This window comes from Stegodyphus dumicola, chromosome 4 (genome assembly GCF_044657685.1).
Source record: "Stegodyphus dumicola isolate Sdum_Otavi_A_Nest chromosome 4, ASM4465768v1".
NCBI lineage: Eukaryota > Metazoa > Arthropoda > Arachnida > Araneae > Eresidae > Stegodyphus > Stegodyphus dumicola.
The window spans coordinates 105,372,991-105,395,094 of NC_140771.1; the positions used below are offsets into that span (position 1 = coordinate 105,372,991).

Consider the following 22,104-nt stretch of genomic DNA (forward strand, 5'->3'; position numbering starts at 1 on the left):
CTCAATGAATAATCATAGACATTTCAAAGAAACAATGTTAAAGCTTATTTAAATATATACAACATATAACAAAAGTTATTCGCATAAGACATAGATTCTGATGTGTAAGGTTATAGTTCTTTAAGGGAAATGTGCAGGATAATACATTTATCAAAGCATGAATTTACATGTATGTGGTATATAAAAAAGCACTATAAGAAATTTTCAGTTCATGAATATTATGCTTTTTTCTCAAGGTAACAAACAGATCCTTTAAAAATTTAGATTTTCTAATATCTATTTTAACCCCTATATTATTTTCAGTTTTTAATAACTTTAACACTACTTTCCTATGTCCAAAGATGTGGACAAATTAAATATGAATTTCAAAAAACATATGGACAACTGCAAAACAGTTTCATGCTAATGAAGATTTGCTACTTTTATAGAATACAGCAACAGTTTCTTAAGAAACAAAAAGACACCATCTGCTACATCAGAACTCCAAGCAGTGCTGTTAATTCTGAATTACTTTTTTCAGACTAAAATATTTGTTACAGTAAGTTTTAACATGTTAATCAAAAACAAAGCCTATCTGTGTGCAACACAAAGAAGCAAAACACTATACAGTTAAATGAAAATCTTGCAGTACTCAATTAGCTCATTACATACATCATTTAAAAATGCATAATCTTTATTTTGTTATGTAAAAGTTATTTCCATCACTGCTTTATATCTTAGAACCTTCTTTTAGAAATGTTAAACCTGGTTGTATCTGACAGATAATTTTTTAAACTCTTTTATTTAAATCCTCGAATTCAAAACTTTAATGAATTACCTTTAAATCACACAGTAAACAATATTTACATAACTAATAAATAGTAATAATATTTACAACTGCCTTACTATTTCCCCTTTTTCATTATACCTCCAGTTATAAGACAATAGTGAATTTTAAATCCAGACAATAGTAGATATGTTAGATTTCTAGATAAATATTTCTACAGCACAAGAAACATTATAAACATCCCTTCCAAATACAAATCAATGCTAATTTTCAACTTTAAGGTGGGGGAAGAGAGGATATTTCTTTATAAGAAAATCTTAAACCAGAATGATTATAAACAAGAAAATTAATAGAAGTATAAAAAAAATTACTGATAAAAATTAAAAAATACTGTTAAATTATGCATTATACATAAAAGTGATAAGTATAAAATCACATTAAACAATTTTAAGAATGCCAAAGTTATAAATTTACATGATTTTTTTAAACTCTATAATGCAATAACTTAATGAATTTATGATCAGCCACTTAAAGAATGTACAATGAAACAATAACAATAAGTCAAAACAATCATCACCAATTCTTTCAGCTTGGGAGAAAAAAAATGCATTTTTTGAAAAAAAAAAAAAGACAGACATCTTATCATCAATACAGGCTGCATATCAAACACAAGAGGGGCGGGGGGAAATGACATACTTTAAAAGGTTAACAGAAAGTAACTGACTGCAGTTAAGCTGCATGTTATAATGCAGACAAAAATTCTATTAAGAGGGAAATAATATACCATATTTATTTAGTCTATTTTTAGAAAAAAAGGCATTTATTATGATTAGGTAATGAGTTACTGAGTAAATAGTGAGCACTAAACATATAACAGTTATAATTGCTTTTCCATTCATATTTGCCAAACACTAAGTTAATTTGTACTACACATACAAGATTAATAGTTCCTTAAAAACATAAGTACTACATATCGTTGTTGTCAAATCAATATCTTCTATGTGAAAAAGTATAACTCTGGGATACTGAATAAAAATTTTATGCTGTAAAATTTTATACGAAACAGATTTTCGAAAACTAATTTAAAGTTATATGTGTTATACAGTAAGACCCCGCTTAACGCAGGGGATACGTTCCATCAAAGTAGAGCGTAATGCGAAACAGCGCCAAACGAGGCTATCTTTACATGTAAATATTGGGGTTAGGGGAAGATGGCTAGGAAATTGGTTAGGTATTAAATTTAAAAAGTATGTTTTTTTAATAAAAATAAAACCAAACATTTATTTCTTAAAGCCCAAATTAATACCACATTATTATTTCTTGCAAAAATAAAAACAAAATATAAATAACAAAATGAATATTCTTAAAAAAAACAAATAAAATTCTCAGTCAGTCATATTTAGTTAGCCTTCTGCGTTTTTAGTGTTCTGCCTTTTTGTGACAAAAGCATCTAATGTTGTTTTGCCTTATTCTTTTGCGTTGTTCTCTTAAAAGTTCTTCGAAAACGGATAGAGCATCTCTAACACCACGCCTTACTTTTGAGCTCCTGTCAAAATTCGGATCATTTTCAATGAATTGATCCATTATTTCAGTTATCGTAGACAAACTCCTTTTTACAAACGCCATCGAAAGTTCTTTTTGCTCTTCTTCTGAATCACTGCTGTCAACATTTTTGTTTTCTTCTTGTTCAGTTAATTCCTTGAGTTCATCATTAGAAAGACTAGCCGTTGCTTCTTGAATTATTTCTTCGACATCTTCCACATTTACCCCTTCAAAATATGTCTGTACAATACCGCACCAAACAAGAAATACAAGTACACTCTTTCGGATATGTATTTGAAACCTATCGCTGCATAATATTTCGGGGAATCCCCGTATGCTGCGAGCGATTTCGTGGAATCCCCGGGTTGAAATAAAAGAGCGCTAAACCGAAACAGCATTAAGCGGGGTCTTACTGTATGTTACTTTAGTTGATTTTTAGGTATTCAAATGTAATAATTTATTTATAAGTACCAAATTAAAGTTATTTGTTCACATAGCAGATTATGAATTGTCAATTATTGGTACACAGCAGGTATCAGTAAAAAAAGTCTAATTTACATCAGTATTTTATTATTGCTGAGTGAAAAAAAAAACAGACAAAAACACTTATACTAAATAATAAAATACTGATGTAAATTAGACTTTTTTTACTGATACCTGCTGTGTACCAATAATTGACAATTCATAATCTGCTATGCTTTAAAAAATCATAAAATGAATGATAGTCACAGTCAATAAACGTTTTACTTTCCTGTAACTGATTGCATTTTGATTGAGATATTTTCAGTGGGACAGCATACAATGTTGAAGTTTCAGGATACTCTTCAGGAAGACGTTTCATTGAGGAAGTATTATATAATCATGTGGATGGTAGTTTGAAGCCCATTTCATCATTAGACCTATATAAAAATCCTCTGATATCATTCACTGAGGGATCACCCTTTTTTTACCAAGTCTGATAGACTGAAAATTGGTGGTTAGATACTTGTAAGCTTCGAAAAAATCGTAATGACACACTCTGATATCATATGGTTGCTTGGGTTGAGCCTGGAGCATTCTTGTTATATAATCTTGTAGTGCATAAATAGGAGGTTTGATATAATGTCCTATACTCAGAACATTATATCAAACTTCCATCACTATCTACCTTCATCATTGTGAGTCTCTTTTCTAGTATAATTTGTTCTCCTTTGCAAAAATAAGCAGAATCACTCAATGCACTCATCAAAACCTAATTTCTATTTTGATAGCTACATCCATCACTAATCATGGTAATGTGTTTATAAGAACTGCATGTAGTTTTAAGGTAATTAATGACACAGCTTGTAAATTCATTTGAAGTAACCCCTTCATCTACTTTGTGCTGAAATAGTAACATCTCCAGAACGAGAGTTATAAATCCTAAAATTATGACAATGCAGTTTCTGTTTATAATACAGTGTTTCTGCAAGCAAGTTTGGTGCTAAAAGAACACTTTGCATGACAACAGATATCACCATGTGACTATCCTTCAAATTTTCTATAGCTTTGTTCTTAGTGCTATGTGCTTCATCTTTTTTCTGGACATTTGCCTCATACTCATCTTGCAAAACATTTTTTAACTGAAAACTGGAGCACACATCGCATTGATCCTTTCTCAGTTTGTGATTGAAATGTTCTCTGTGCTAAGAACACTTAAAAAGGTATTTCTCAACACTGGTTTTTTATATTGTTCAATGCACTTCATTTTGTAAACTGCATGCATGTGCAAGTGTAATTGAAAAAACGTAAATGTGCTTTGATGATGCTCAGCAATAGTGACTAGGCACTTTTGGAAGTAAATTCAACCATTCAAACACAGTTCCTCCTACATTTCTATTTGTGATGATACTACGATGACATGCAATTAAAGTAGGGGTTTCATAATCATCTGCTGTACCTGCTATTGTTGGCCTGTCCTTAACCCAGTGTATGAATGGTGTCCAAGATCAAATGTGTTTAAAAAAAACTGCACATTTCTTTTATTCTGTTAATTTTGAGAATCCGACTTCGGCACCAGTTTCAAAACCAGTTTGTTTCCTGGAAGTAATACGATTATCACATTTGCATCTTTCGTAAATTTCTCTTAGAGACTAATCCTTGTACAAAAGCTTTTTTTCCACCCCATGACTTTATATTCCAAAACTTTGAATGCAAAACAGCTCTTTCTTCTTCCAAAATCAACCCACAGATGAAAAATTACAGTGTGATTACAACAAACTTTCACATCCCTGGCTTCTTTATTCTATTTTGCATCTATTTTCTTACAGCCCCTGTATTTTTTACCCAGTAAATGGTGACATTTAGTTCTAAATTGATCAAAAAGAGGGCCTTGAGAGCTGCTTGGCATATCGTCCTTCACAAACAATTCCGGTACTGGTAACTCATCATTTGATGAACTGCCATCATCATCACTTACTATAAATAATGTAGCATTTCTTCTTTGAGGTTGTAAGCTACGCTCTCTTTCAGAGAATGAACTAACTGACATGTTCTCAACACATATGACAGAAGATATGGATGGTTGACCGCTCTCAATGTAATTCAACAGATCTTGATTCAGAGAAATGATTCCAATAGTAGTTAGTTCTTGACATAATACATTCTGATTCTCCTCTTTTGAATACTTATTGTCACTGGCTATTAAAACTAAATCAACTATTTTCTTATTTTCTTTATTCTGTTCATTTTAGGGTTCAAAATTAAAGTTATGCACTACACCAGGGGTTCTCAACTGGTGGTATGTATACTATTGGTAGTATGCAAGAGAAAAGTAGGTGGTACGCAAAGAAGCAAAGTATTTTTATCAATTAAATTCAAAAACTAAAACCCAAACATCCCGATTGAGTTTTTTCTCTAACACTCGTAAATTTATGTGATCTGAGCTTCGTTCAAGAGTGGTGGTGGTAGTAGTACTTTGTAGTGGTGGTATTAAAGGTTTTCTGAGAACCACTGCACTATACTTTATAACTTGACAAAACATACTTTACAAGCTCATGCAGCTAATTCACTGACAGTTTAAGAGTAATGAATTGAATCTACCATGCTTGGCAGAATGTCAAGACGATTTTATTTGTGTTGTACATAACATAACTATATGTATAGGAGGGGTGCTATGACTAACCACATAGCAGATGTTTTACTAACCATTAGAGATGATTTTGGTCAAATAAAATATGCTATGCGCACGTTTGTCATACAGCAGATTTTATTTGACAATATTCTTTCTTGCTGATGAAATAGCATATCTTTTTTAGCAATCACAGTTCATCGTATAATGTTTACAATCACACAGCAGCCTTTTTATATGAAAATTTGGTTAGTAAACTAGTCATAATAGTAAAAATGTTGAAATTTCCAAAAAAGTGCACATAGGAGATATTGGTTTGACAATGACGATATTAACCTTTTACTTAAAAAAATGAAAAAATAAAAGCACATCAATTAATTAACAGCAGACTTAAAAAATATACAATCCACACTAATAAAGTTCTACTGTGCTTTCAAGTGCCACTGAACATACTATGTACAACGTATTTCTATCAAATATGAAATTGCTATAATATACTCTTACAAATAATTGCTCGCTATCTATATTATGTTTAAAAAATAACATACAAATAGGCATAAAACTTACACAGGTGAACCAGTTTCAGAGTCAGTGTCCAAATCTTGGGTGTAAATTTGCAGTAAGCCATTTTTTACTGATAAATCATGTCTCAGCTGGGTTATCTAGAGAAATAATTATACTAAATGAAGACACATAACTTGGCATTCAACACTGCAACTATAAAACAGCATATCTTATTAAATTTTAACAAATTCCTTTGAAGAAGCTCGGCATAGCAAATGTTCCTTTAGGATAAAAATCAGTAGAGCAACTTTAGCATTGTCAATTTTTTTAAATGCTTTAATCTTTTAAGATGAGAAGGTTGTTACTCTTAATAAAAAACTGAGCTTAAAAATTATGTCTCTGAACAATGGAAAAATCATTAACTTTTCCCCAGGGGCTGGGACATATGTGTCTCGAACTAAGTATACAGCAACTGGGGGTTTGGGACAGTTTGTCGTTGGTGGCAGGAGTAGGAATTCTAGCGCTTGAGGCTTGATGACTATTTCATGACACCCCATAGAGTGCATTCTTTTGTGGGTATCCGCTACTGGATTGGGGAAAATTGTCTGTGTTTTGTTTCTCGAAGGTCACGTTTGAATTCACATGTCTTGTGAGCAAATTTGGTATCTTCTAAGAAATACTTTGTTGAGAGGAGAAAATAAAAAGAATAATTGTTACTTCAATTCACACGCGTTTGCATTTTCAGGTTTTTTCCTGTGCAAATACGGCTTTGGAGGTCAAATATCAAAGAAATTTTATTTTCAGAAGTTCGGCTTGGATGTATTTAAAAATGCATAATTTTTTCAGTTATTTCTGATTAAATTCTTTTTTATTTGGTTTCAATTCGAATTTGTCTTTCATTCTTTTCAGAAGTGTTTTTATCACTTTATTCCAATTTTTAATGTGCATATTAAGGCAATGTAATAAACATAAATGTTTCAGGTGATGAAAATTAATTTTAATGTTATTTCTAAATGACATACATTTCACGACTACTGCTTACTTGAGTGAAATTTTGGTTTGTTATGTTCTAAATGATAACTAGCGGCCGAGCGGGTAATATTTCTTTAACTCTGATAATTTAACCTGGATTCAAATTCCGATGAACGGATTGACTGCATGAATTTTTCTTGTTCTCTCACATACATAAAGGGTATATCAGCCAATTTCCTTTGAAGCGCTCCGCGATAGCCCCTTTCGCTTAGGTAGATAACACTTTCTTTAATCTGACAAATAAAAATAAAATTATATTCAAAATAAGAAAGCTAAACTTATGTGTGTTTCATTACTATGTCTAGAAACCCTTCCTTTTATGAATAATTATGAATAATTTTGAAAATGAATTTTAATTGTGCGACAAATGAAATACAAATTTTTACTAAAGCAATTATTATGGAACATTCTCTAATTCAAAATTTAAAAAGTTTCAAAACTTATTAATTTATCAGTTGTTATATGTTTGCATTCATAATGTCATATCAATATCAATTCTATATATTCGTTCAGAAATTAGACACCGTTTAGGTTAATTGAATATGGGAAAGTACACGAAGGCTGCATACCTAAAGAAAAAGATGCCTTCGTGGAGATCTTTCAGAGGAATTGGCTCGTATTCACGTTTCACATGGGGGAAACAACGAAAACCGACCTCGCGGCCAGCTCGATCACCTAACGTCACACTAACACCATTCAGTGGCCTTAGCCACTCAGTTGCTAAAAGGGTTCAGAAAGTAATTAATGTTACATGAGAATTGTGTTTTGGAGGGAATCAAATAAGATATTGGAATACTAAGCATGTATACAGGAGTTCAGATGTGTACCACTTTTTAATTCCCTGAATTTAATCCTAAGAGCGAATCTTCATTAATATTCATCAACTCAGTACGAATCTTCTTCTCCCAAAGAACTAACTTCTTTTGTAACTAAACTTCATTACTCCCAAAGAAAGCAACTGTAAATAGCTTGAGATCTGAAAATTTCGCATAACAGTTTGATACCTCAAAGATGATTTTAGCATTCTGAAAATGTAGATAATAAAAAACTGAAGAAATATTACGCTAATCGACAAAGATGTTTACTTTCTGAAATATCAAGGCGTTCCTGTATATGCAATTTTGCATTCAAACAAAAAATGGTGTAGCAATATAAATCATCGAACAACTATCATACAAAGTAATATCTTTCAACAAAGTAATACCTTACATCGCTATGTTATAAAACTAAATTTTTGTTATTGAATACATTAAAACTCAACAAGGATTTTGTTTTCTAAAGCTCCAGGTTTTGCATCTGCATTTCTTTCTTGAACCAAAAACTATGGAACAGTTAAAAAAAATTATACACCTTATATGCCTGATGTAAAGGCAGATCATCTCTGGGACCGCTATTTGCAACGCCACATGGAAGAAAAAGAAATAAAAAATTTCTTGGCTCATGCATTGTAAACTTTTAGTGCAGTGACCAATTTCTATTTTTCCAGAATTGAATATTAGCAAAGGAGTAAAAGTAATAATATTCATTTTGGAATCCAGAAATGTTTTTTAGTTTCTTTGTAGTAAATAAACTCTTTTTAATTTGCTCTTCAACATCAGAATAATAATACTATTAAAAATGAAAATGTATATATTGTTTGCAGGAAATGTTTGAATATTTTAACTCGATGAATTTTCGATACAATGACAGTAAATATATTTAACTCTGATTGCTTCGCTTATTTTTTAGTACATAATCTATGTGCAAGTTTAAAAAACTATTTTAATCATAAAATAGAACACTTTTTAGATAAAATAATATTTTTTTGTCCTCGGGAAAACTGCATTCATCTACCTGCAGTGTGAAAGCGATTAGAGTGCATCCCGCATTCTAACGCCTAGAGCATTGGAACTGGATTGAACGGAAATAATCCTGACCGTTTCCTGGTCTGCCCAACGAAAGAGCACTAATCACCTAGTCATCAAGACTTGATTCGATAATTTTCCCCCCTTATCATAACTGCTGAGCCAAGAGCCCCCAGTGAAGGTACAAAACTGATTTTCAAGTCCACGGGAAAAGGTTAAATATCTTTACACAACACTGAACCTAAAAATAAAATTATCCACAATAAATACAAAATTAGATAAAAAAATTGTCTCCTTGAATTCTTCAAATGATGAAATCTCATAATTTGTGCTATTTTGACATTTTGTTATTATGGCTGCTTCGAAAAAGCATAGGCAATAAGAAATTCATAAACTAATTTTTAATCTGCAACTAGAAAAAGAGAAACTGTCACAAAAGATAATAAAATGATTAAATTTAAGCATTTAACAGTTTCTAAAATAATATGCTATTCAAGCATAACAAAACTGAAAATAAAAGATAACTTACAAAGTAAACAGAACTGTCCAATAGAGGATAAGCAATTTCGTTCAAGATATTCATGGAACTGAAGATCAAACTTGCAAGAGAATTTTAGTAGGTGGAGTGTTTGTTAATCTGGGAGTTAACAACAGAAATTTAAATCTGCAAAATACAGCAGCCAGTGGCATGGAAAGACTCTACATCAGTTAAAGAACAAGAAACTACAGTTCCCCCTCTCAAAATCTATCAGAAATATGAATTCTACATACATAACAAGATATATTTGCCAAGACATTAATTTAATATCTTCAGTTTAAAATGGTCAATTTAACTATGAACAGCAACTCAAAAATGAAACTTAGTTCCAGCAGTAAAACATGGCCAAGAAGGAGTTATGATCATGTACTCGTATGTTGCCCTCTGAAACAATAATCTTAAATTGCTAAATGGGATAAAGTACCACAGCAAAAGCATTCATATCTGGTTGTAAAAGTTTTCCACCACAAAACACTTCTAATAAAATTAGGGGAAAAAACATGAAAGCAGTATATCTTTAGTGCAGGTAGTAATCACCACTCAAATCTAAGATTATCTGCCAAAGTTTTGGTAGTCTTTCAAAGCCTTCAGCCCAGAAACAGATCAACTTCATTTTGGACATCCGGTGCAGAATGGAAGACAGCACCAGCAAGATGTAGCTACAGGTGTGAAAAAAAGGTAGAAACCCAAAGGAACTATGTCTAGGCTATATGGTTGGTGCGGTAAAAGATCCCAATCAAGTCCATCCAACCAGTGAATGCAGACACAAGTGGCCTTGCATTATCTTGATAGAACATTTCCCTTTTGTAACAGAACTCAGATCAACATTTTTCCTTGATATCAGCATCAACACAGACTAGCATCTTGCTGTATACACCTTACTCTCACAGGTTTTACCTCTTTCCAGATACTCTTTGTGGATAATACCACAGCAATCCCACCAGACAAAAAGCATGATCTTTTTGTTAGTCAAATTGCTCTCAGCGACGTTGCCAACAAACTCACCAGGTGCAGACCGACTCACTTTTCAGCCACTGCTGTTGAAGTAAATCGCCTTTTCATCACAAGTGACAATCTGGTCCAGAATTTTGTCCTTGCTTGATATCCAAGCAAATTAGTGCAAGCATGAACAAGTCTGTCCTTATCTGTTTGAGTCAGCTCATGCAGCATCCAGGGATTGAACTTGGATGTTCAGCTACTTTATGCAATGCATAGCATGGCCAATGGACATGGTACTAATGTCTAACTGCTTAATGAACTCTCGAATGGTTGTATACTGATGTTCTTCCAAGTTCTTGCAGGCAGGCCTCATCAACATCAGTAGGCCAGCAAAAGCACTCTGCTTCTTGAATGTGATAGAACTCGTTTTTGAACTTCCGGTACCAAACGTTCACAGTGTCATATGATACAACATTAGTACCTATGTTCTGTTGCTGACTTTTTGGAAGAGAACTGAAGTAAATGATGGTTCTAATCTGGGAGTGTGATAGTTCAACTTCAAGCGCCTTGTACTTAATGACAGCAATATTTTTTTTACAAATTTCACAACACAGTGTTTTAAAGCAATCTCTTTCTTTCAAATGAGAAAAATTGACAAAATTTGATTAAACACACCAACGTGAGTTGTTTCAACAGACAATACTTACAGTGGTGGGAAATTTTCATTAAACCCCGATATTTTTAAACAAAATCTAAAATGATCATCAAAGTTATTTTAAATACCTATCAATAATTTCTACCGAGACAATGACCATAAGCATGCTGTTATGAATAAACATCTTTAACTTAGTCCAAAAATACTCAAAACACTTTCTCAAAACAAAACATTTGTCTAAAAATAAAAAAAGTTAAATTTAAATTGTATTTTAAAAGCTAACAGTTATGTAATAAACCACATTTTAAAATTGTAGCAAATATGTATTGTTATTTTTATTTGAGAAAATAATATGGATAAGCACATTTTTTTCCCTCCCATGCAATCAAAATTTTTTGCAATAACTACCTTAAATCCATACATAATGTTACAGCTCTCTAGACCAATGCTTCTCAAATGGTGGTATGCACGATAAAAGTACATGGTATGCAAAGAAAAAAAGTATTTTAAACTATTATATTCAAAAATTAAACACCCAGTAATTAACATTTTTTCTCTAACACTTGTAAATTTACATGATCTGAGCTTTGTTGAAGGTTAATAGCCGCTTAGAGACTTTAACAAAATAATCCGCTTTTATTTTTACAAATATTCTTTTAGCCATAGACTTAACAAAATTTGTCATAAATGATGCTTTTTAACGGAGACAAAGAAATAGATGTTGTATTTAATAGGAAATAAAAATAAGTTCCTATAAAAAGATAATATTGTCTCATTCATTCTTTTAGAGTTGATAGATTTATTAGCTAGTCTGCACTTTATGCCACCCCCATTTGTGGGCTCATATTGTTCTATACACAATTAGAATCAATTTTTCTATCTATTTGCTGTCTATTAATATTTTGCTAAATATTATGCATTTAAATATCTGTGGAAAAATAATAAAACAAACCTAGATTCACAAAATGGAAAAAAATGGGTAAGACTGACTAAGTCGATAAGTGGTGATTCACAGGTGATGGATCCAGGACAATCTACTGATACTAAGAATACTGGAAAAAAAAATCTTTATAGAAAACATAATGAAAGTTACTTATCATTTGGGTTTACTTCGAATGGAGATGAAACGGACCCTCAAACTCAGGGTATTGTTTGCAGTGAACTATAATCCAATCAAAGTATGTAACCGTCCTTTCTTAAAAGATTAAGCATGCCAACTTAAAGGATAAATTTGAAGAATATTTTAACAGGAAATTATTGAAGTTCAAAAATATAAACAAACAATGAATGGTTTTGTTATGTCAAATGAAAAAGCTTTGGAAGCTAGTTACCTAGTAAGCCTAACAACCGTCAAGTTTTAGTAAAGCTAACAATTGCCTGATTGTCAAGGCTAGGCAGGCTAATACTATTGGGGAAAACATTATAATAGCAGCAGCTAAAAATACCATTTTAAATTGTTCAACAAAAAAGTGGTTAACTACCATTTAAAGATAAAATAAATGCAATGATAAGAAAATCGAACTAATATTCAAAGAACTGGATAATAATATTTTAAGCTTTTTATAACTTTAGAAAGTTTTCTAACCGAAAATAATTTGAAAATAAAAAAAGAATTAGCATCCAACATTAAAAATCATTGTTTTTCATTTCACTGCATCTTTTCCTGAGAACTATGGAAAAGAAAATTGGATTACATTTTGCTCAAATGTACCTGAAATTTTATCAGTGAAGAAAAAGAACAATTGATAAAAATTTCCTGTTATCACACTCTAACTGAAGATTTAAAAAATAACAGACTTGTTAACTTTTGGCTGAACCCCCTCCCCCCCCAAAAAAAGGAATTTAAAGACATTTTATATAAAGCTATTAAATTTTTATTGCCTTTATGAAGAACCTATTTCTGGAAACAAGGATTTTCTTCCATATTATATTTGAAAAATAAATACACAAAAAATTAAAAGTGGATCCTAATTTACAGTTAAAACTAAGTGAAATAAGATCACACATAAGAAAACTGATCTCTCTTAAACAAACCCAAATTTCCCACTAAATTTTTGAATTAAAGTATTATAAACTTAATTTTGACAATTGAAATGGTAACCAATTTTTAATCTAATATTTTTATGTGTGCATATTGAATACAAATCGCCAATAGATTGTGCAAATGGCAAAATATACTTTTTTTAATATGTCTATTGAGAAATTTTAAAATAATCATTGTAAAATGTAGCAGTGGTACTAAAATTTTTCAGTTTTTGTTTAGATAAAACACGTTAGTCAAAAGGTTGAGAACCGTTGTTATAGGCCTTTGTGCACTCATTAAATAAAACATATGGTGAACCATATTTTCATCCTTCTTAAATAATAATAATAATCTTTGGGTGTCTTTCAAAAATTGAAATAAGCAATTACTTAGTTCTTTCAAAAAAGCAAATTTTTAAAGTAGAAAGTACCTGTGTTTTTAATAATGGGACTTACATTACTTGGTAACTCAAGGGCATATAAATAGTGTATACGTAGCGGAACTCAAAGGCTTACATATGTGAAACAATTCTGATAAATAAGTTCGAGAAGAGTACCGTTTCAGTCGATGTAGCTAACTCTTGTTCAAGTTGATCATTTCGAATTCTAAGATCCTTATTTTGATCCAATAAAGATTGTCCAATACGAGCTGCAAGTTCCAGATCACGTTCTTTCTACAAACATTTAAAGCAAATTATTCAGATCAGTTATGCTTCAAAAGTTCCAAAAATATCAAAATACTGATATAATATTAAATATATAGCATTAATAATATATACTAATATTTGTACTTGTTGGTTTTACTGATGACCAGTAATTAATTACCAAGTTTATCAACCATAACCAAGTAATAAGAAATGTAAAATTATTTTTTCATTTGTAAGAATTCTCCTCTGCTCCAAATTCAAAATGGTGACAATTTTCAATTTACAATTAAACCTACTACCTAAATTTACCATTAAATGGAAATGATGCTATTGCTTCTTCCAAAAAAGGTGTATTTAATTATTTTGCTTCAAAGTCACCCAGAACATCTGTACATTCAGACATCAACAGGTTGCCCGAATGTCTCATCCATTTTCTACCTGATGCTTTCCCCCATCACAATAGTGCATGGCTCATTGGTTTCTGAGTTGTTAAATGACATGCCAATCATTCTTTTGAAGCAACTAAAGTAGGTTTCTTATCTGAATGCACCTTTCCTCTTCTTTGTTAAGCACCAATACTTCCAGGGGAGGTGGCTTACATCTAGATTGCTCATTTTACTCCCTTCTTAGACAGTTCAAACATTTGGATGCTAATCAGCAGCTTCATCTTAAAATGTTAAGAAGACATAAGATATTAATGAAAGAAGATAAAAATGTCATATTATTTGGAGTAACAGACGAATCCGATTCCACCAAATCTGATGAAGATAATGGTCATGCAAAACATATATTGACTGATAATGGGGATGATGAAATCGAACACAATTATCATTTAGAACAATCTGTTTTAGAAAGTGACGAAAATTTGGGCTCTTCATATTATAACTTCAAATTAGACTGCAGGAACAACATATATAACAAGTACATGAAATCTGTATCTTTCTTTTCTGCACCTGGACCATCTCATGATTTGCCAATTGGATTGTCTGCCTTTAGATTATTTCAAATTATCTGTGCCTGATGAATACTGTAAAGTAACCAGACAGAATAAATATGCAGAGTTTTGGGGGAAAAAAAAAAAAAGTGGTGTTGAAGATGGAAGTTGGCAGCTATACTATCCATAAATGAGACATGGGCTTTTATAACTGCTTCCCCCCCCCCCCGTAATGAGCATTATGCGTTTAACTAGAATGAATGATTACTGGTCCCAGAATCCTATACTTGGCAATGAAGTGACAAAGAAATTAATGTGTAGAGATATATTTTAAAAAACTAAGCATTATTTTCATACTCTAACAGAGTAAAGGATGTAAAAAAACAATGAAAACTAATTATTCCAATTTTGCAAAAATTGGAGCCTATTATTTCATAAGGGAGGTTTTTCAGATTGTTTTAAACCATATAAATATCTTTCAGTTGATAAAGCTATGGTAAAATTCAAAGGGCATTTAGGAATTATAGACTATATGGCTTTAAAACCAGATAAACGCAGATGTCATCCAATCTGGATGTTATGCATATCTCATTTGGGTTATACAATAAACTCTGAATTGTATGGGAGAAAACAAGATAAAATCTTGAGATCAGGCAAAAGATTGGAGTACAGTGTTGTCATATATATGATAAAACCCTTAAGTAGCAAGGGGCATGAATTCTGTTTTGACTGATATTTTACTTGCGCTCAGCTGATGATTGATTGACTCAAATTTGAATTTTATTCTTGCTGAACTATTATGTTGACCTGAAAGCACTTGCCAACTGAAATTAAAATATTACAATTTAAAATCCCAACTGAAAAATCAGACTTTCCAAAATCAAAACTTTCCAAATTTGTGGTGCACATCTTGGATAAACAAAAAGCAAATTTTTATGCTATCAACCAATATACCTGAAGAGATGTGTCATATGAACAGGAAAAAACAGGAGGAAGGAGTAAAGAAGACCAGAGATGTAAATATTATACAGCTACCAGAAATCGTCCAAATGGTGGATGTATCTATTTTGGTTCCTTATGAACATCACCATAAAAAATGTCTATAAAATCCAGATTACTACAAATTATCAAAAACTTTGTTGGATTTCAAGCTTGAACTCATACAATGATTAGCAAATGCATACTCACATAGAAAGTGCTCTTCAGCATCATTTGAACACATTTTTAGTCATTTTCATAAATAAAGAAAAATCGAAGGCTATAAAAGAACTTGTGATAGATGTTGGCAGCAAAGAGATAAAAAGTCAGCAAACAATTCCATTCAAAGTGCATGGGAATGCGAAATCTGCAAGATGTGCCTTTGCAAAGGCTGCTTTGATGAATAGATATTCCAGTCTCTTTTACTATATGAAAATGAAAATAGACCCTTCATAACATAAAAAGAAAGCTTTTGTCTGCTACCTAAATATATTTGAAGTAAAAACATGTTTCTGGTACAAAAATAACAGAAAATGTAAAAAGAATGATTTTTTTTTTATTTCACACATAACTCCAATATTCCTACTTATGTGAAAAAAAATATACTTAATAAACTGTTTGTCTTTTTCTTAGTAACCTTTTGTATCTTACAGTTGAAATTTCAAGGAAACGTAACTATAATTCTTATGTTAAAACCATTTAAAATGCACTTATGAAAGAATATATTTCTTTTGAAACAGGAGTTTTAAAACAATCAGATATGTATAGTCAATAATTTCTCAATATACAGGGTGGGGAACCATTCCAAAAGAAATTCGTATACACAGACATTTTAGATGTTTGAGGTTAAGAGATTTTGGCCCCTCTGAATGTGAAAGATTTAACCCTCTACTAAATACATCACGGAAACTGGTAATGAAATAAAGTTATGTATGAACATGGATGTGAAAAATTGCCAGAAAAAGAAAGCCCTTGGCATTGACAACTGATTTTTCACATCAAAAATCCCATGTCCAATAGCAGGAAGCTGCTATTCCTGATTTTTGGGAATTTAAATAACAAATTACAATTCCCCCCTCTTTTTTTTTTTTTCCTCCTCAGGTATGGCACCTAAACTTGATGTTTTGGTTGCTGGTAAAACTGATAATACCCTAACATTTTCTAAGCAAAACTTACTTCTTCCAATAATCTTGTTACTGCATCAATATCATTGTATGTCTTTGTCATCTGGCTGAGGCGATCAGCACATAGCACTAGAAAAAAATTCACTTCATTTAAACTGCCATATTAGAAAAACAAGTTGTGTTAAAAAGAAAATTTAAGAAATACTCATGTAACATATATAAAGGTGAAATCAGAATACTTTATTATTTTAAACTAAATATGTTCTACCAATAAATTTTTTTTAAAAAATTTAATGTGCAATATAGATATTGAAAGCTTCAAATATTACAAATAGCTTACCATCAACAGGTTTCTACTGTAATTACAAGTGAAAAAGTGAATTGCCAATTACAATGTGATTATTTATTTAAATATAAGATCTGTTTTTCATGCTTTAAAATATTATTCAGCTAATTATTCATTTCAGAAAATTACATGCAAGATTTTTTTTCTGAAGTCCCCTCTATATTATTAATTTTTTATCACTTCAATTAATTATAATAATATTAATGTAATGGTATTCATAAACCAATATCCCACATTTGTATTTCATAACTTTTTTACAAGTTCCACAAGTTTTGAACATGGTAATTTGCATAGATTGATAACTGCCAATTATCAGTTTGCAATGGATTCCTCTTCCATCTAATTATCAATTACCCTAAGAGCAATTTTCTCTCCACAATAGACCAAAACTTTCTGAAACTACGAATGGCCATCTTAGAAAGAATTATTTTTTTTTAGGGAGGATTATTTCTACAATAAGTAAAATAGAAAAGTTGTTACTCTACATTATTGCTATATTTATATATTATATTACTATTATTATAATCATTATCATTTACATAACAGTAATATAAGCAGTAAAATACTGCAAAGTTATTCATCTGGACTTGCAGGGAATATATACTTCTTACATGAATGAAAATTACAGAAAAATAGTAAAAACTGTATTTATTACAAACAGTATAAATGCAACATATTGGTTTATTAATATCATTATATTAATAAAATTATGAATTAATAAATGTATTTTCAATGATGGAAGAGATTAACTAGGAATTTAAAGACAATGATAAAACACTGAATACATAAAATGAATATTCTCTCTGCTATTAAAACACTGTAATCTATTCTGAGCTATCTCAAAATTGTCTATGCATTAGTACATTTTTACTGATCTTTAATTTTCTATTTCAGCTATATGGTAATTCAACAAAACTTCCATTTATTTTAAATGAAAAATTAAAAAGGTTATGGCACTGTCTGTAATTTTTTCTTCTCTGAATAGTGCATAGCTGCAAAACTACTTGCTGAGAATATCTAGAAGTTTGTAGCTAGAACATGTACTACTCTACCTGATGTTTAGTCTATATGCTTAAAAACTTTATCCTACATTTGAAAAATTCAGAATTACATAATCATAAATGAAGATAATAGTCTTAATTATTTTTATTTATGGTTTTAAATTAATAGAAAAATATGGGCATAATATTTGCCATTGTAATAAATTTAGCTTCATCATAAAAAGTTTTTATGTTTCACTGATATGCAACTGTAATTCACTCTCTTCTTAAACATATGCATTAACATCATGGTACAGTTTGTTTCATTGTACATTACACAGTTGAAAAAAAAAAAAAAAAATCATAAAGCCACAGAGAAATAACCACTTCTTTTAATATTGATTCCTATGAGTTAATCATAATATCTTATTATCTTCCTTTGCACTACTAAATTATAAAAGACAGAAGATTGAACTAAGATTTACAAGCACCCTCAAATTATCACACTAGTCAGTTTGCAGAAGAAATGTGATAAATTATTCTAAAATGTTATAAAACTGATATCTACAGTTGATTTTCTTTCAGCAAGATAATACCTCCTATTCATTAGTAGGAAGCCTTCATTTAGAAATAAATCTAGAAGGAGGGAAATATAAGATTTTGAATACATATTATAATGCTTTAGTTACATGTTAATTCCTTTCTATTTGCCTTTCTTTAATAAGCCACCACCAGAATGCAAATAAGGTATAGTTAATTAGTGAGCAAATTCGCAATTTAGAAGAATGCTTGGTAAGAAACTTAAAACTATTTAATATGAGATGCTCATGTAGAGCCAATCTGTGTATCTGGTGAGCGAATTTTGTACTTATTAGTTTTGTATTTGTCACAAGATTAGCAACCATGCTTTCTGGTGTCAAGTTATTTAATTGTTAAAAGGTAGTTTCTGTGTTGTATATATTTAAATTACTGAAATCCAAGTAACAGTGACTAGTATTTAGTTACACTATAAGACACAATTTATTAGTTTTGTTGTAAGGCAGAATTTTTTTTTATAAAACTTTCAGATAAACTTTTATCCTTCTACCTGTTCTATAAAGTTTAGACCACTACTTAAAGAAAAGATCGAAATTTGCCAGAGCAAGTAAAGGTTAAACAGATGAACTTAGATGGCTAATTAGGTTTGCAATTCTACAACAAGATTCATTTAGAGACATGGAGTGTTAGAAATACACCATGAGCATTAAAATTATACTTTTTTTTTTTTTCTTTTTGTATGTAGACAGGGGAATTCTAAGGAAGATTATGATAATTTAATAAAAAATGTATAAAACATTTTTAAAATAATCCTTCATTTTTTGCTAAGGAAGGAAGCAACTACATACGTTCTTTAGGGAGGTCATAAATGGATTTTCAGTAATAATAGTAATAATACCAGTGTAAATAATTCCATGCGAAAAAAGGAAGCATGCCAGAAAATGCAGTAATTCATTGGTTACCAAAATATTTCAGTGTTTCTTCAACAACCTCTGGACTGAGTGGGATATCAGCGCCAGGGCTTAAAACAGGTGTCTGAATATACCAATCTTCGTTTTCGTAGCCTGTAACAAAATGCCGATAATAGCTCTTCAGCAACATAAAAATAAGCACTATAACAAATATTATTAAGATACTGGATTAAGCTTTAAAATCACAGGTATTTTTAATTTAATTAGTTTGTTACATTAGAGCTCAAGTTTTAAGAACATTAAAAATAATTTCCATTATAGCACACATTATTTTTTTTACAAAAGCAAAGATAATAATAAGCACAAATATAATGCAAATTGTTATCTTCATATTTCTTAAATAATACATCCTTAAAGACATTCAAATTTTTGCTATAAAAATTAAGAAAATATAAAATATATTCAACACATTAGTCTTTTCAACAACAAAATCATTTACTAACAGAAATTTATATTGATATTAGGTAATCGAAATAACTAGCATTTATTTTTATTTTATTCTTAAATATGAAATTTAAGACAGAATACAAATATATAGATTTATTAACTTTCCAAATAACTTTGACATTAAATTGACATTTTGTGTAATATACAAAAATGACAAATTTGAAATTTTTCCATATTATACATAAAAGCTTTATGTCTTAAACTTTGAGGCTATCAGCATTCTTATTTAAAAGACTTTAAAAATGTAAATATATTCTAATTCAGAAGTCAAACAACAAAAATCAGCGTTAATTTACAAAATTTTCACAGGACTAGTTTCGATGGTTTTACCGAACCATCATCTTCAGCTGCAAAACCGCAAAAGAACAAGATAGGAAATAATGTTTAGATAAGATAAGAAAGCCTGGACAAGAATAGGCAAGTGGCGCCATCTGTTGGCGAAACCAGAACTAAAACATAATTTCTCTAAAAGGCGAAGGCAAATTTGGATTGGAATTAGGATCGTTAACTAGAACAGAAAGATTTTTATGAATGTGAAATGCCTCTAGAAAATCCAGTTCTCCAATGGAAGATGTTTTTTGAATAATTTTGGCAGCAGAAAAATTGAAAGTGTGATTTTCGGACCAACAATGTTGAGCAACAGAAGACTTCTGTGTTTCCTTTTTTCTAACATATGCCTCATGTTCTTTGACGCGAAATTTTAAGGCTCTCATAGTTTGGCCAATGTAAATTAAACCGCACTGGCAAGGAATCCTATAAATACCCCAGGAATTCATATCCGGAATGGGCTCCTTGAGTATAGAAGTTGGAATTTTATTGATGGGAGAGTAAACAACTCGAAAGTTAAATTTCTGCAAAATATGTGCAACTTTATAGCTAATTGATGGAAAGAAGGGAATGACAACAGAATTTTTATAATCTCCTAAAATAAGAGTGTGGCTTTTAGTGTGTTGAGATGAGAATTTTTTAACTGCTTGATTAATAATGTTGGGTGAAAAGCCCCTGTCAATAGCTATTGCTTTTAAATAATTTAGTTCTTCATCAAGGGCTAGTTTGGAGGAGCAAACTTGAAGAGCACGGAAAACATAGGAATAAAATGAAGCTAACTTTTGTTTAGTCGGATGACATGATTTAAAGTGTGGTGGAAGGCAAACCGATGAAGGTTTACGGTAAACTGTAGTACTGAAGTTGGATGTGTTACGTGTGACCAGAATGTCGAGAAACAGAAGAGAATTGCAAGTCTCAAGTTCAAAAGTGAACTGAATAGCAGGATCAATAGAATTCATTGTTGAAAGAACTCTATTTAAATCATCTTTACTACCTTCAAACAGGGTAAAAGTATCGTCTACGTAGCGGAACCATGCCGGGAAGTTTAAAGTTTCAAATAATTTTGATTCATAAAAATGCATGTAGATATCAGCCAGGATGGGACTGAGGGGGCTTCCCATGGCTAATCCCTCAGTTTGCTTGTAATATTTATTTTGGAAAACAAAATGTGTTTGTTTCAAACAGAGTTGAGTGAGAGAAATTAGCTCATCAATTTCGATGCAAGAGAAATGAAATTCGTGAAGTCTGGTTTCTAGACATCTTAATGCACCCTCCACTGGGACATTGGTGAATAATGATTTTACATCAAAAGAAACCATGAGTAAATTACGAGGAGAAATGTTTTTAACCTTTTTTACAAACTCTATTGAATTTTTTATGGTGTAAATGTTATTGTCTAATAGAGTGGAAAATCTAGAAACTAAATATTTAGCTAATGGATACGAGGCAGTACCTAAATTTGATACAATAGGGCAGAAAGGAATACCACTTTTATGAATTTTGGGAAGAGCATATAATCTGGCACAATTCGCAACAGATGGGATAAGCGAATGTTTTAAGTTGCTTGAAATGATTTGCGAAGATTTGATCGCAGTTTTTATTTTGGATAAGTCCGAAGGTGAAGGATCTTTAGGGATCGGATTATATGGTCCTTCGTTTAAGAGTTTAGTGACACCATCGATGTAAGTGTTCTTATCCATGACGACTATCTGGCCACCTTTGTCGGCCTTTGAAATGACAATATCCGGGTTAGAATGAATCTCGCGCATTGTAGCTCTTTCTCTCGCAGTTAGATTTGGTTTCAAAGGTTTATTATTGAATTTCACATTATGAGCGATAAGATGCCTAATCATTTCTTTCTGTGAATCTGAAACTTTACTGAA

General features: G+C 31.0%; 1 protein-coding gene across 4 annotated transcripts in view; it reads right to left on the minus strand.

Annotated features, from left to right (window-relative positions):
• Nucleotides 1-22,104, minus strand: part of milt (trafficking kinesin-binding protein milt) — a 131,407-nt gene that overhangs the window by 50,246 nt on the left and 59,057 nt on the right. For 3 of the 4 annotated variants that reach the window (XM_085815297.1, XM_085815296.1, XM_035370931.2), the window contains 4 exons: nt 19,439-19,540; nt 16,666-16,742; nt 13,488-13,604; nt 5,964-6,058 (listed from right to left, as the gene is read on the minus strand). In XM_085815297.1, coding sequence (XP_085671423.1) covers nt 5,964-6,058; nt 13,488-13,604; nt 16,666-16,742; nt 19,439-19,540 — 391 coding nt within the window. Of the gene's footprint in view, nt 1-5,963; nt 6,059-13,487; nt 13,605-16,665; nt 16,743-19,374; nt 19,541-22,104 lie in introns of those variants that run through there. The other variant, XM_035370932.2, reaches the window with a different exon arrangement.